This window comes from Protopterus annectens, chromosome 14.part0, assembly GCF_019279795.1.
Source record: "Protopterus annectens isolate FY-2018-M chromosome 14.part0, PAN1.0, whole genome shotgun sequence".
NCBI classification, from domain to species: Eukaryota; Metazoa; Chordata; order Ceratodontiformes; family Protopteridae; genus Protopterus; species Protopterus annectens.
Genome location: NC_056748.1, coordinates 429,083,588 through 429,099,268, shown reverse-complemented (window position 1 = coordinate 429,099,268; position 15,681 = coordinate 429,083,588). Strand labels below are relative to the sequence as shown.

At 42.6% G+C, this 15,681-nt stretch overlaps 1 protein-coding gene across 1 annotated transcript in view; it reads right to left on the bottom strand.

Moving 5' to 3' along the window:
* Positions 1 to 15,681, bottom strand: part of ABRAXAS2 (abraxas 2, BRISC complex subunit) — a gene marked incomplete in the record, with an annotated part of 1,016,818 nt that overhangs the window by 196,680 nt on the left and 804,457 nt on the right. Inside the window, 1 exon segment of the mRNA XM_044056200.1 lies at positions 9,854 to 9,938. Coding sequence (XP_043912135.1) covers positions 9,854 to 9,938 — 85 coding nt within the window.

The window sequence follows — 15,681 nt, the reverse complement described above, 5'->3', positions numbered from 1 at the left end:
GGGCCTCTTGAGAGGGGTAAAGAACCAAGGAAGAGCAGGTACAAAAACTCCTTGGGGAGGCCTCAAGGCCATCAATGCATTAAACACCCCCTTGGTAAAATCCCGCCATTCACTCTGGGAATCTTTAGTAGCAAGGGAAACATACTAGTTTTTTTCTTTTGAAGGATGTCTGCCCTAAACATCCTAGGACGTTCAGACCCTTGACTACATTCAACTAATGTAGTAGGAATCTCTTCCGGCACAAGCATATGAGTAATCCTCCTTGGACCATCTGAAATGATCAGATGATGTTTCTCCTCAACATCCGGAATAGTCATTTGCAAAGCCACCAAGGACCTGCAAGAAGCCAGATCCATGTTGGCGTCCAATATGGTTGTGGCAAAGGAATCCTATATAACAACCAGGCGATCCTCTGGGCTTTCACCAGCCTCAAGAGGGATGTCTAGGGGTAACGGGACAGCAAGCCAAATAAAGCCAGATTCTTTTGGCCTTTTTCTTGGCAGGCGGCTGACCTTCGGGACAGGAAGATTCCACAATAGCTCCCTGTGTCAACAATTTAAGGTGCTGGTTCTCCAGGTAAATAGATTAGGAGGAGAGACGACTATGTAGGGTCTTAGGAACAAATATTTGGCAGACAGGACACTTTATATGGTTGTAAGAAGCACCCAAAGAGAAAAGACACTGTTTGCAGTGATCCTTATGGGGAATCTGCCTCCCACACTATTTTCCCTTTCTAGATTACATGTAAACCCGAAACTGAAAAAGGAATAAAAGATAAAATGACACTCCAATGAGGCACTTATCTGAAACACGGCTTGATAACCAGCACAGAAGGAGCATTTGGACAGATAATCAATGATGGTGTTTGGACTGGCAGCAAAGAAGTTGTGAGTTATGCAAGTTCACATGTCTCCTCTATGTCCTATGCCTTGAGTGGGGAGCATACACATGACAAACAATGTCTATAAAATCCTAAGGCTTTGGTATACTGCCTGGACATTGGGCTACCCATGGCAGGGAATCCCTTTAGTAAAGAATACTGCAACAGTGATATGGAAGGACATCGACAAGTATCAGTATGATTCTGCCATGACTCATTCCATTGGCAATAACTTGAGGTGTACCTCCCTGGACTATATGAAGACAGACATGATAGCGCTCTCAGACTACGTGTCCAAAACAGGAATGAGCCTAGCACTGAGTAGCATTTTACTTTCTCCGAGAATGATGTCAGGAATTGAGCAAAAAAATAACTGACTTCAATAACTGGTTTAATTTTTGGTGTCATTCAAAGGGGGTCCAATATTTGTCAGCCTGGGAGGATATGATCAAACCATGCTGCTTCACCGGGGATGGCCTGTATCTGTCCATTCTAAGGTTTTGATTATTGGCAAAGACATTGTCCATCCCCATAATGACCTTTTTAGGCATTGTCAACCTGGTAAACCTACTAACATAATGAAACAAGCAAAGGAAAATATGAAGTTGTTACTAATCAATGCTAGTTGCCTAAACAAGAAACTCCACTTCCTATAAGCCTCTCTCAACCTTGGAGGACACTGACATTTATGAAGCAACTGAGACATGGTTTAAAATACCATAGAGAACTCCACTGTGCAGGGCTACAATGCCTTCCACACGTTCAGACCAGCTATGGGGCAGGAGGGGAAAAAGGTGGGGGTGTCAATTTACATCCAGAAGAGAATCACATCAAGGCTGGCAAAGCAGCATCATGCACTAGAGCTTCTTCATGTCCAAATAACCATCAGATAGGTCCCATACCATATATTAGCTAGCTACAGATCTTCCTCTATGACACAAGAAAGCCCCAGCACCTATTTACAGGAACAAAAATCACTCAGTGTTAAACCCAATACCATTTTCACAGGTGATCTAAACTAATTACAGATAGGGAAACTTTCACCACGACTAGTGCACAGGCACACAGACTCCTGGACTTTGTCAATAGAAAATGTCTAGGAACAATTAGAGTTACTGCTAGGGGAAAATAACATCTTGGATCTTGTCTTTACTAATATGGGAACATCTTGCACCATTCCTTGCATTTCTTCGTCACTTGTTAGGTCTGACCATAAAGTAGTCTCTTTTGAAATAAAATTGAAAAAAATATATAGCCCTTCCATCCAAGGTACCTTTACACATTTCTTTAAAACAAGCTAACAACTCCTAAGCAATGCCCTGGTAAAGCTTGAATCTCACCCAAACCCAGTTAACTTCACTGAATATGCAGAAATGCAAACCAGCACACTACACCAGCATGTAAACAACTGCACCCCTGTGGGAAGAAGTTCATAGGTAGATACTAGGCTATCTGCCCTAGGGCATTTATAAGCCTAGCCAGAGTGTATTTGGCTTCCGCCTCCCTATTAGATCAGCCTACTGTGCCTCTATAAAGTAGGTCACAGAAGGTACCCTTTTAAGATTAGTTTACTGTGCCTCTGTCTAGCAGGGACACAGGAGAGATCCCAGGGATGAATTTGCGATTTCCCATCCACGCGTCCAAATTTCGCTTGAAGAGGGTCAGCGAGGGGCTATGTCTAACATGAATTGGGATTCTATTCCAGAGTGATGGGAGCCTCTGGGAAATGAATCTGTCCCTCCAGCATGTCCTATTTATTTTTTAGGTCCCTGGAGCGTGTAGCTCTAAGGGACTTGGATTTTTTGAGGTGGAGCATGTCCATTCATTCTGGGTTTGACATGGCTTTGTACATCAGGCATAGATCGCCCTCTGAGTAGGCGGTAAGCAACTGAGTAGAGCTGGAGTTTCTTTAGCTGAGCTGCATAGGACATCTGTTTGTAGCCCATGATCCTCTTGGTGAGGTACTTTTGGGGTCTCACCAGTTGCTGCAGGTGTCGGGTAAGGTACATCCCAAAAGGGGCATTGTATTCAATTATGGGCCTGATGAGTGACAAGTAGAGGGGCACAATGACCTCTCTTGATCTAGATGCGAACCCTTTCATGATAAGGTGGGCTATATAGAAAGTCTTTCTTTGGCAACGTGATTATCAAAGGAGAGATTACTATCTACATTGGTCCCAAAATCTCTAATTACTTCTTCCGTACTTAATGGATTACCACCTATGTGGTAATTTGTGGGCACCTTGTTTTTCCCAAAGGGGATGACTTTGCACTTTTTAGCATTTAGCTTAAGGCCGTGGCTCTGGCACCAAGCATCCGTCTCTGTGAGACCCTTTTGGAGGATGCTTGTGTCAGCTGGAGATTCGATTATGGCCCCCAGTTTGCAGTCATCTGCGAACTTTGTCAGCCATAATCCCCCCGTGTTAGCCTGAACCTCAGAGAAGTATATACCGAACAAGAGAGGTCCCAGAACTGAGCCCTGTGGGACGCCACTTGTAACTGGATTGGATTCGGACAAGGCACCTGCAATTCTGACCATGTGGGTTCTATCTCTGAGCCAGTTTGCAACCCATCTTGTGATATAGGGGTTGATATTTAAGCTGGTAAGCTTATTTATGATGCCCGAGTGGGGTATTGTGTCGAAGGCTTTTGCGAGGTCCAGGTAGGCTGTGTGGACTACCTTGCCCTCATCTATGGCTTTGGTAACTGTTTCAAAGAAATCAACTAGGTTTAAGAGGCAAGATCTGCCCTTAACAAAGCTAAATTGGGTAGGATCCAGTGTCTGGAGGCTCCCAATGTCTTTGTTTATGAGTTCCATGATAATACGCTCCATAGCTTTACAGACCAGACTATTCAGGCTTATGGGGCGATAGTTTCCGGGGTCCGTTGTGGCACCACCTTTGTAAAGTGGGACCACTGTAGCTGTACGCCATTCTTTGGGTACATATCCTGTAGTAAGGCTAAGTTTGAACAGTGACTTAATGTGAGGGTTCAGTTCTTCTTGGAGCTCATATAAGATGCAGCCTGGGACACCGTCCGGTCACATAGATGCTGTGTTTTTTGCTTTGGAGAGGGCAGCTTTCACCTGTGCATCTGTGATGTCAGGGAGGTTACATTCAGTTGGGATAGGCATTTGCTCCTTTGGAGGGGAAGGGGGGGGGGGAGTTTGCGCTGAATCTGTCTGCCAGGATGTTGGCTATGTCTGTAGGTTTGGTATATTTTGTACCGTTATGCAGCAATTCAGAGCATATCTGGGAGTTTCCGCCCATGTTCCTGACATAACTAAAGAAGGCCTTGTGATTATCTTTAGTGTCTAGGGTAATTTTTCTTTCGAAACTGGCCTTTGATGATTTTATGAGGGATCGAAGTTTCTTGCTAATACTGATCAGAGATGCCTTCCCTTTTTGGGATTTTGCTCTGTCATGTAGTAGCTTCCTCCTTCTGTTGTATAGCTTATTTATGGCTGGGGTCCACCAGACAGGTCTCCTGTTTTTGGAGGAGTGAGTCTTGGTTTTATTTGGGATAGCACGATGCATGCATTCCTGCAGGTGCTCATAGAATGCATTTGTAAAGGATTCTGCGGATTTGGCTGCATTATCCTCTGGCCCAGGGGCTTTGAAAGATTCCACCTCAGTCTTGAGAAGTGCAAAGTTGGCTTTTGAGAAATTCTTTACAGCGACTTCCTTGGCTGGGGGTGGGGACGGGATATGGATGTCCAGGGAAATTTGTTTATGGTCTGATCTTACCATTGAGGGGTTTACCTCTGGTGTGGAACAGAATCCCCATGTTGATGATGACCAGGTCCAATATGTTGTTCCCTCTTGTGGGAGTGGTGACCAGTTGTTCCATTGCATTAGAGTTTATAAATTCAAGGAACCGTTGGGCGAGGGTGTTTGGGCTTGAGTAGTTTTCCCTGTCAATGTTTGGGTAGTTGAAGTCACCCAATAACATAGTGTTTGGAGAGACCTTCATATTCTCCAGTGTTCTCAGGAATGCCAAGTGAGGTTCCTGTAATAGGGAGGGTGTTCGGTAGCAGGCTACAAACCGAAAAGCAGTTTTGCCCACTGTTAGTTGCACATGGATGGTTTCCGATGCTTCGTGCAGTGCCACTAACCTGGAGGTGTAGGTATCTTTGAAGAATATAGATACTCCCCCCTCCTTTTGTGCTTCTGTCCGAGTTTTGGGGCCGAAACACATGGTATGAGTTATAACCTGGTAGTGCTGGGGTGCTCTCAGGAGCCTTGAACCAGGTTTCTGTTACTGCAAAGACATCGATTTTCTCCATACTGAGGAGAGTCTTGAGTGCGTGCATCTTGAGGTTTAGACTTCTGGCACTGAGTAGCATCACCTTTAGTTTTTTTTATCTTTGGGTTGTCTATGGAGGTGGGTTTGTCCTTTGAGCCTTGCCTAAAAAAAGGCACTATGGGGGTGGCAAGAGCCTTGGCCAGTATACGAAAGCCTAAGGGTGACAGGTGCAAGCCGTCCCTAGCGAAGCAACATGGCTTGTCGAGCATGTCATCCCAGGCTGACAGACACTGGATCCCCTTTGAATGACACCAATACTTTAGCCAATTGTTGAAACTGATCATTTTGTCTTTATACTGTGGCATCATTCTTGGTGAGGGCAAGATGCTACTCAAGGTCAGGGTCATACCAGCCTGGGCTACATGGTCAGGGAGCTCCACTATGTCTCTTTTCATGTATTCCAGGGAGGTACATCTCAGGTCATTCACACCAGCATGGACAATGATGGAGTCATACTTGTACTTGCTTTGGAGTGACCCGAGTGCTTGCGTTATGTGGCGGATCCTGGCACCCGACAGGCAGCTTACAGTGACCTTCTCTTTGTTCAGTCTGGTGAGCGGGACGTCAGTGTGCCGGACAATAGAGTCCCCTATAACAAGTATATTTGGTGTGTTGTTTGGCCTTAAGGGCTGTGACTGTGGGGCACACTGATTTTGTGAGATATGTGATTTGTGGGTATTGTTGAGGGGTGGCTGTTGCTTGGATATCTGCTTAGGAGGTCTTTGCTGTTTAGGCAGATTTTTATTTAGAGCCTCCGAGTATGTTTTTGTGTGTTTATGTGTTGGGTATGCAGATGCAATAGGTCTGTGTGAGACTGGATTTGTGGTGTGGGTGGTTACCTTTTCCTCCTGACTGCTAGTCTTGAGTTGAGAGAGCTTTGCCTCCAGTTTGGCTGTGTAACTGCATCTCTCACATGTATTAGAGTTTGTTGGAAGGAGGAGAGGGTTGTCTGTGTACATAAGGCAATTGTAACATTGCCTCAAAATTCCCAGATTCACCAGCTAGACTGGAGAGTAACCTTGAAACTGATCCTTGGACATACCAGATTAGTATAGGTTTACTGATCAGATTAGGGAAGGGAACTGATTTTTCACTTGATCAGGAAGGACCAATCGGGAGTCTAATACTTATGAGAAGTCAAGAGGGTGTAGTGCTTTAGTTAGTTAGTTTTTCCTTATAAGAGCTGAGCAAGTGCATGGCTTTAGAAAGAGAATAGAGTGATTACTTTGAGAGTTTGAACAGTTCTAAGGGGAAAAGTGAAGAGCAGACTTTGTGGAGCCTGGAATAGTTTAAACCTGTTTAGGTGGCGCTGCCAGACGCTGCTCAGTGCACAAAACCGCGCAAAAAGAGAGTTGTAGGGTTTTAAGAGAGAGAGATCAAGGAGTTTAGAATTGACCCAAAATGGCCAATAAAACTACAGCTTCTAGGTAGTAACCACTCCTCCAGGGACAGGCAGGCTGTTCAGTGTTAACCACTCCCACTGGTGAACACAGAGACTTCCCTTTAGCCCAAGCAAGTACTGGCCTTCTAGAAACTTCCAAACAGTTCAGAACAGCAAATCTGTAACTGAACTTTCTTAACTTTCAGAAAGTGGGAAAAAAATTTTTTTTTTTCTTTTTGTTGTAGTTTAAAGGTAGCAGAGATACACACACAGCAAAATAATCACAACAGTACAATAAATGACCCCACATTTGAGTGCTAGGCCAAAATCAGGTAAAATGCAGTTTTTAGAGAAAAAAACGATTTTAAATTAAGTGCAACACAGGAAATGCAATAAACAGGCTCTAGATGTGTTCCAAGTACCGTTACTGTTACAGATATAAACTTTAGCAAGCTGGAAAATGCCAAAAAGTAGGCGGCAAAGCAGTAAAACTTAACAAAAAAATCAGAAGAAAATACTTAAAAATCACAAAAGTGGCTCCTTTTCTTATAGTATAGGGTAAACCTAAGAAACAAACTCACAGGGTGTAACCATAATATCAACAAGTTTTATAATTAAAGAAAAATAATTTTGACCAAAAGTAAGAAAAGTAATTGCCAGAATGTTAGAGCCCTTGTCATGGAAATAAACTCAGAAGCTTAATAAAATCCACAAAAGCCAAGTCTGAGGCTAAAATAGCTATCCAAGCTAAAGTCAATCACAAGGCATTTTTTAGTTATGTTTGTAATTTCAAAAGCACAATGCAGCAATGCGCTGAGCTGATTTTGTACAATGTTACCTACACTGAGGCTGAAGATACACCACACCTACTGGGCCAATAAATTTAGTTCAAACTTTAACCCTCCATCTGTCCCTAAAGATAAACCTGAAACTGTCCTGCCTCCAGCTATCACACAAGACAAGAGTCCTAAAAGTGCTATCAAAAGCTAAAAATACTGCATCGATGAGTATGACAATATTCCTATATGAATCTTAAGTAGTATGAAGCATGATTTAGACTGACCCCTGACCCTGACAACACCGTTCAATTTCAGCTTCCACATACGTTTTGTTCCAAGAGACTAAACAGCAGCTACAGTCATTCTCTTGCATAAAAGGAGGACCTTTCACAGACCCAAACAGTTACCATGGAAAGACTTAGCGCGGAACTAATCAGTCACATCACAGGGAACCTACAAGCACTGGAACAGTCTCATTTTGGATTATTGAAGGGCAAGTCATGCGTACTCATCCTGGTGAATTTTTTGAAAAGGTCACCAAAGCAATGTATGAAGGCAAAATGGTACACATTGTATATCCTGACCTGGCCAAAGATTTTGGCACACTTCTCTACTCGGGCATAGTAGAAAAGCTAGACAGACTGGGAATAAATCCCTGTCACCCGCTGGATTGCCAACTGGCTCACAGATAGAACACAGGAAACCAAAATAGTGGAAGGCACCTCCACAAAGAGGTCAGTCAGAAGTGCAGTCCTCCAGGGTTCTATGCTGACATCTCTCCTGTTTGCCATCTACTTTTCTGAAGTAAAAGCCAATACCAAAGGGCTTTCACAGACTAAGTTTACAGATGACTGCAAGCTAGGTGCAGTCACTAATTCCTGAAATTACTTCGCGATCGTGCAATAAGGTCTGTCTCGCATAAATAACTGGTGTCAAAATCATGGAATGCATTACTGTATTCTTTGGGAAGTCATCTATGCCAGGAAACTACTATGTTAACGATGCACCCCAAGAGGTGACACCGCTGTTTGAGATTTGGAAACTTATGTGGACAGTGACCCAACTTTTTACTACCATGTGTCCATTTTTGTAAGAAATGCTTCTATACTGCACAGCTTATAAACAAAGAGATTGTGTTGAGATTTAGGGATGTCACTGTTACCTTTACTCAGCCCTCATTAGGCCAATCGTTGAATACAATGTCCCCTTTGCCATGTATCTATTCAGACAATTGCAACAACTGGAATGCCCACAGAGATACCTTACTAAAAAGATACAAAGCCTATACAACAACATATCCTACATGGACCAACTCAAAGCATTGTCAGTATAATTGGTACCCTACAGACTGCTAACAGGGGACCTGTAACTGGCATGCAAGGCATCCTCTGACCCAATGCTGATGGATTTACTGCATATCAGCAAGTTAAATGGTATAAAATATACTCAGTCTAGGGATCTAAACCTCTTCTGCAACAGCAACAGAATGGTTTGAAGGACAGGTGTATCTCACAGAAGATACTGCTAATCTGAAAAAGATTCCCCAATCCACATAAAACAAAGTTCATCCCTGTCCATATTCAAGCATAATTTGGATCTATGGCTGGGAAACAGAATATTTACCCCAGGACTGCCCCTATACTAATACTGGACAAAGGCAGCTAAATGTTATCCCATGCACGGATCTCCTCAAATTATTTATGGTATGATCCCAGTTATTCTTATTAAGTATAATATATAATTATTGACCATGGGATGGGGTAAGGCCAATTTCTAACCAAATGGGATAGGTTAGAGCACAAAAAGGGAAATTGGCTAGGCTTAAAATGGCCCAAAAGGGCAGCTAGCCTAGCACTTGCATATGAACCTATGAGAGACTTTTAATTAAAAGAATGTGGTACCATCCAAAAATGGCACAACAAATAACTCTGAATAAAAAAATTGTGGGATGTTTTAAAATAAGGTACACACACACACTGGTATTGTCAGTATACAAGCAAAACAGAACTAAGAAGAGTCAGTCTGTCAGATGAATACATACAGATCTGGTATCCCTAGCTCTGGACTGACTTGGGTAATAAGGGTGGGCATACAATGACAGCTCTCTCTCTCTCCCTCCATAAGGAAGGGATGACAATGTTCACTTTAAGAAGGACAGCTAGTGAAAACCATAGGTAAAATCTGTAAAAGATGGTAATACAGGGGGAATGTCTATGCCTCATTAGTCAACTGGATGCTGGCATCATTGCTCATTCCATTCACTCCTAGGTATGACTGGGGAAGGACTTGTGATGCTGCATAAAGTGGCATGATATCTTCCCCCAGCTTGTATGCACACAGCTCTACCAGTGAATTAAAGCAGCTATGCCTATGTCAACTATCATTCTCAGCCTGGGGCAGCAGTTGAGAAACTAGGGAGTATTAAAGGCTGTAAGTGGAACAAACACAGTTCACAAACTTAAAAACAGAAAGTCAGAAAGCTAGAATATGGAAAACATATTAGCATACCTGTATTTTATCTTGAAGTGCACTGTACACCTGATAAATGGCCCGGATATCCTTCATTACACCGTCCTTATCAAAGAATTCTGCCCTAAAACACATTAAGATCATAAAATATATTTTAAAAAAAGTTTTCATATGGGCTTAAGTTTACAACAAATGGCACTGTACACTGGAAACAGACATAAGGCTCAGTGTGCCTACTCAAAAATTGCCTAGCTTGATCATATGGCTTTTAGCTTACACAGCACTGAGAAGAACAATAAGATACCTAGTGGCATAGACAAGGGAGAATTTTGGCATGTCTGATACAGCAGACTTGCCATTTTATAGTTAACAGCAAGTAAATCCCTGGCATCTACTAGTTAACAGCAAGCAAATTGGAATCTCTTCTATGGAGTCAGCTGTTGAAAACAGTTGTTACTCAGTTTACTGTAACAACTTTGCATTTGTTATTATACCAAGGAGTAGTGTTGCAAACAGTTGAGAAGCAGTATAAGAGCAAACATACGAAAAGTGTACAAAAAACTTCTGAAAAATCTGTATTCAGACTACAGAAGTATCATTTTCTTAACTTATTTACTGTCATGAAACAAATATACAATTACAAATGTGCAGAAATTTACTATAATAGTAGATGTTTGAGTACACTACCGCTACAGCCAGAGGCATCCAGGTTTGGCTGGCTTGACTTTTAGAGCTTAGAACTCTTCACCCCAGGCACACTGAACATCTTTACCTAGGATGTCAGCCTAGAAAGGTGCTAAAGAGCCCTTGCAAATGACAGGAGAGACAAAGATCCAGTTAAAGTAGGTGACAGCAAAGTGAAGATGGCCCCCTCTCTGGGTAGGAAGCAGGAACAGAAGTAAATGGTCTCTGAAGACTGCTACCCTAACTTGAGCAGACCCAAGGCCTTAGAGAAGGGGAGGAAGGAAGGTTTTCATGAAGAGGTATCTTACTCCAGCCCATGATGTCTACAATCCACGGGAGAAGGCAAACCAAAGGGGATAACAGGAGGACTGAAGTATTACAACAATGATACACTCGGACATCTACTATCAAGACCAAAGGGGATAATACGAGGATTGAAGTATTACAACAATGATCTGCTTGAAAATCTAACACAACTGTTAGAAGGTTCCAACACAACTGTACTATGTTCTTTGCTCAATTACTGTTACAGTAATCTTAACTACTGGTATGACTCCCACATCTTCAAGAATGATAAGAAGTGGAATCACTGAGGAATGATAAAAAGTGGAATCACTGCAGTGGCTGGGTTGCAGCTTGCCTTTAAAGAACTGCAGTAGCAAAACCAGTATTAGCTGTACAGTCAAAGTCTAAACTAACATTTAGAAAAAGTGTGAAAAGATGTCTAAGTGGTTGCTTCCAGAATGTCTTGCGTATGAACCCCCTTAAGAAAGGGCATAGTTGTGTCTGTACCCACGGTACTAAGCACCTTGACTATGCCTACCAGGCATTTAACTTGGGATAGATAGCAAAACTGTACACACTGTGCTGGCCATTTATATACAAGTCCATTTCCACAAAGGCTGTTCCTCCTCTTTCTTTGCTGCAAATAAGATAAACTGACTACATTTTCTAGTGTCTTTTGTCTTGTTTAAATCAGTATCTTAATTGTCTAGTATCTTAATTGTCTGTGACTGTCTAAGGAATACAAAATTCTCATATTTTTAGAGTATGTGAAACTTAACTAAACAGTCTGGTTCGAGGAGAACTCTCTTACTATTTTGGGGAAGGACAAATTTGCTTCCACACTCACACTATCCCTATGGAAGCCAGAAAGGGATCCTTCCACGTTAAAGCTTGAAATTCTGATACTCTCCCAGCCCAAATGATGGCTACAAGCAGAACCGTTTTTCACCTCAAGAATGTTATCTGAGCTGTGGCTGCTGGCTCAAAGGGAGCTTGGGTAAACTTCTCCAGGACACAGTTTAGAACCCAGGGAGAAACAATTATTTTCCATGGTGGTCTTAAATTTAGTACCTTTTTAAGGAATTGTTTCACTGGTCTGAGGTTGGACAAAAGGTAGATTCACAGGTAATTAAGGCTGAATTGGCAATACAGATTAGCTTTATTAGTACTATAAGCCAAATCTATTCTAAAAAGCTCAGAGAGGTAGTGAAGGCTTGGGGTGGATTCTATCTTCTCGCCTGGAACCAGATGGAAGACTTCTATTTGGATAAATTACATTTCTCAGAAACAGGTTTTCTAGTCTACTTGTTAATATGTAGCAAGTCTCAGTATACTGATACCCAATAGGCAATCAAATCAGATAATCAAAACCATGAGCCACAGAGTCTCCAGGCTGAAGTGTGTGTGTTTGCAGGTCAAGCATTATAGGCTGTATGTGATGTTTCCCCTAAAGATTTCCCTTACGAAAGACAACCAATACTTCCTGGGCCAAAAGTCTGCAATCAATAACATTTCTGGCTTATCCTATTTTCAGTCTTTGGATAACCACTAGGGGGCAAAGGGACTGAAGGAAAGGTATACAAGAACAGATCTGTCCCAATTATGAGAAATGTATCTTTGCTTGCTTAAGCCTCATTGTATGGTGCACTTGAGTAGAATTTCTTCAGCTGTCTTGAGTTGTAAACAGGTCTATCTGAGGAGTACCCAGGGATCCCTTACTACTGGATTGACTCTTGGGGGTGTTTTACTGATGGAGTAATTAACTGGGTTTATAGTTTCCCAAAGGGCATTACTATGCATATTTTGGCAGAAATTTTACCTTGGGACTGCCCCCTGCACCACTAATGGACAGATGCAGCTCCTAAATGCTTTATCCCATGCATGGGTCCCCCCAAATTATCTATGGTATGATCCCAGTTATTCCTATTAGGGTTAATATATAATTATCAACCATGGGATGGGGTAAGGCCAATCTATAATCAAATGGGATAAGTTATTTGGCACCATTCATTTGCCTGTATTAAACTCTCTTGCACGATGTTGATGTCTTGGAGGACTCTAACAGTTCTCACTTTACAGTCATCTGTGAACTTGGTGGTCCAGAGGCCACAAACATTAGCCTTGACCTCTGAGAAGTAGATGCCAAACAGGAGCAGGTTCAGCACAGCACCCTGGGGGTAACTCCACTGGTGACCATTCTGTTGGTGGAGGTGGTTTCACTTATCCTGACTTCTTGAGTACAGTCTGTGAGCCAGGTGGCAATCCAGCGAGTTATGTAGGGATTCATGTCTAGCTCAGAGAGCTTGTCAACAATGCTTGACTGTGGTAATGTATTGAATGCTTTAGCTAGGACAAGATGTGCGGCATGCACTGTTTTACTCTCACCCATTGCCTTGGTGACCCTCTCAAACAAGTCTACTAGATTAAGCAGACATATCCTTCCCTTAACCAAGCCCAATTGGGATGGGTTCAGTGTCTGTAGGTTGCCAATGCCCTTGTTTATCATTTTAATGACAATTTGATCCATGGCTTTGCATATTAGGCTGCTAGACTGATGGGTCTGTAGTTCACTTGGTCAGTTGATGGTCCACCCTTGTGGAGGGGAATGATTGTTACAGTCCTCCATTCACTTGGAAGGTAGTCTGTTTCAAGGCTGTAGTTGAAGAGTGCATGAAGTGGTTCTGACAGGTCATGTTTTAGTATGTTCAGGAGGCGGCCAGGGATGTTGTGACCCAAGATGGCGGTGTTATTGGCTTTAGTGAGTACTACTAGCACCTGGCCCCTGATAATAGTTGGGGTAGTACGTTGGAGGGGATTTCACCTGAAGGAGCTGGGGAGGAGTGGGGGTGAAGCTTGAGCTGAATGCATCAACCAGTAGACTTGCTATATCACCCTGAACAGTGAAAGTGGTACCATTCTCCAACCAGTCCAGCACACTGCTGTGTGTAACCTTTAAGGTTCTTGGCAAAGTTGAAGATTGTCCTTATCCTGCACGGCTATCTTGACATTGTAGCTGGCCTGCTGGACTTGATCTCTCAGTTTCCTGTTTAACTGTATGAGAGCGCACTTGTCTTTAAGGGAGTTGCTCTTCCTGTTTTTGGTAATGAGTGGTATTCTTTTATTATATACCCAGTTTAGGTGAGGATTCCACCAGTTGGGTTTGGTTTTAGTGTTTGTTTTGGGTTTACTTCTGGAAGGTACAACAGCCTCTATGCAGCCTTTCACATGTTTATACAGTGACTCTGTGAATAGTGCTGTACATGTATCTGTGGTCTTGGGGTTAAGGTGAGCCCTGAATTTTGACAAAGTGTCAGTAGTATGTATTTTGCCTTAGAATAGTTCCTAACTGTTACTGGGTTAGCTGGGTTTTCCTGGTTGATTTTTACTTCAAAGGAAACAGCTTTGTGATCCAACATCACTATGTTCGACCCTCTGGTTGGAGTATGCACTATCTGTTCTAGGGTGTTTGTGTTAATAAAGTCCCAGTCTATACAGGGGTAGTTACAGTCAGCCATGAACAGGGTGTTTGGTTTTGATGGTGAGGGCCTCTAGTAGGTTTAGGTAAGAGTTGTGAGACTCTAGGGGCATAGAAGACAACCTGCAGCTAGCCATGATACGGTAACGGACTACCTATGGTAACCTGCATGTGGATGTGCTCCATATCATCATCCTGTATAACCAACCTGGAGCTATGTTTGTGTTAACATAAACTGAGACACCTCCACCTTTGGCCCAAGTCTATGCTGCTGTTGGTCTAAGTATACAGAAGACTATGTGACCTTGCACTGCCGAAGTATTTTTTGGCAGCTTTAAACTAAAGTCTCAGTTAAGGAACAGATGTCTACATTCTTCAGAGTGAGGAACTTGAAGGATGTGGAGTTTTTTGTTTAGGCTCCTTCCAACAGGCTGCTTGGAGACTTTTTCACTGTGTTGATAGTTTTGTCTTTTTGGCATTGCCTAAAAAGTCTCCAAGGGAGTGGAAAAAATTCTATCCAATATCCAAAGGCCAAGGGGGAACAACTGCACCCCATCCTTAGTAAAACAATGTGGTCTGTTGACCACATTCTCCCAGGCTGACTGACACTGGATCCCCCTGGAGTGACACCAGAAACTAAACCAATTATTACAATTAGTCATTTTATATTCATACTGTGGCATCAACCTTAGTGAAGGTAAACTACTGCTTAATGCAAGGTGCACATCTACTATAACGCATGTTCTGAGAGATCCATTAAGTCTCTTCATACAGTCCAGTGAGGTACATCTCCCATATGCACTAAGACAGAATCACATTGCTACCTGGGGTGCAGTGATTTCAGAGTATATGTGATATTGTGGATCCTGGCTCCAGATAGGCAACTAAAATATCTTCTCCTTGTTTAACCTGGTGAGTGGGACATCTGTGTGTCACACAATGGAGTCCCCAGTGTCAAGAGTATTAGGTAAAGTATATGTTTGCTTAACAGGCTTTGCTCTTGGGGGACCATTGGGTATAGGCTATTGTGAGATGTTTGATGTTGGTCTTGGTGTGTGTGTTTTAGGGATTTCTGAGGAGTAGCGTTGCTGTTATGTGACTCTGGAGGTCTTTGAGATTTGGACAGGTTTCTTTTAAGTTCCTCAAAATAAGAATCTGTGTGTGTGGTGAGTGGTGTGTGTGGTGTGTATATCCCTGACAACTCATCGATATGCAAGATTTTTATCTCCACATCTCTCTCATACCATGTTATTTTTCTTTAATAATTAACTGGTTGTCTGAGGACATGAGACAATTGCTGCATTGCCTTAGGATGACCAAACCCTACCAAGCTGGCCACAGAGACATTTTGAAATTGCATATCCATGTTGTCTGGTTCAGTAATGGAGGGGGGACACTATTCAGGATTAAGGGGTTTTAACAG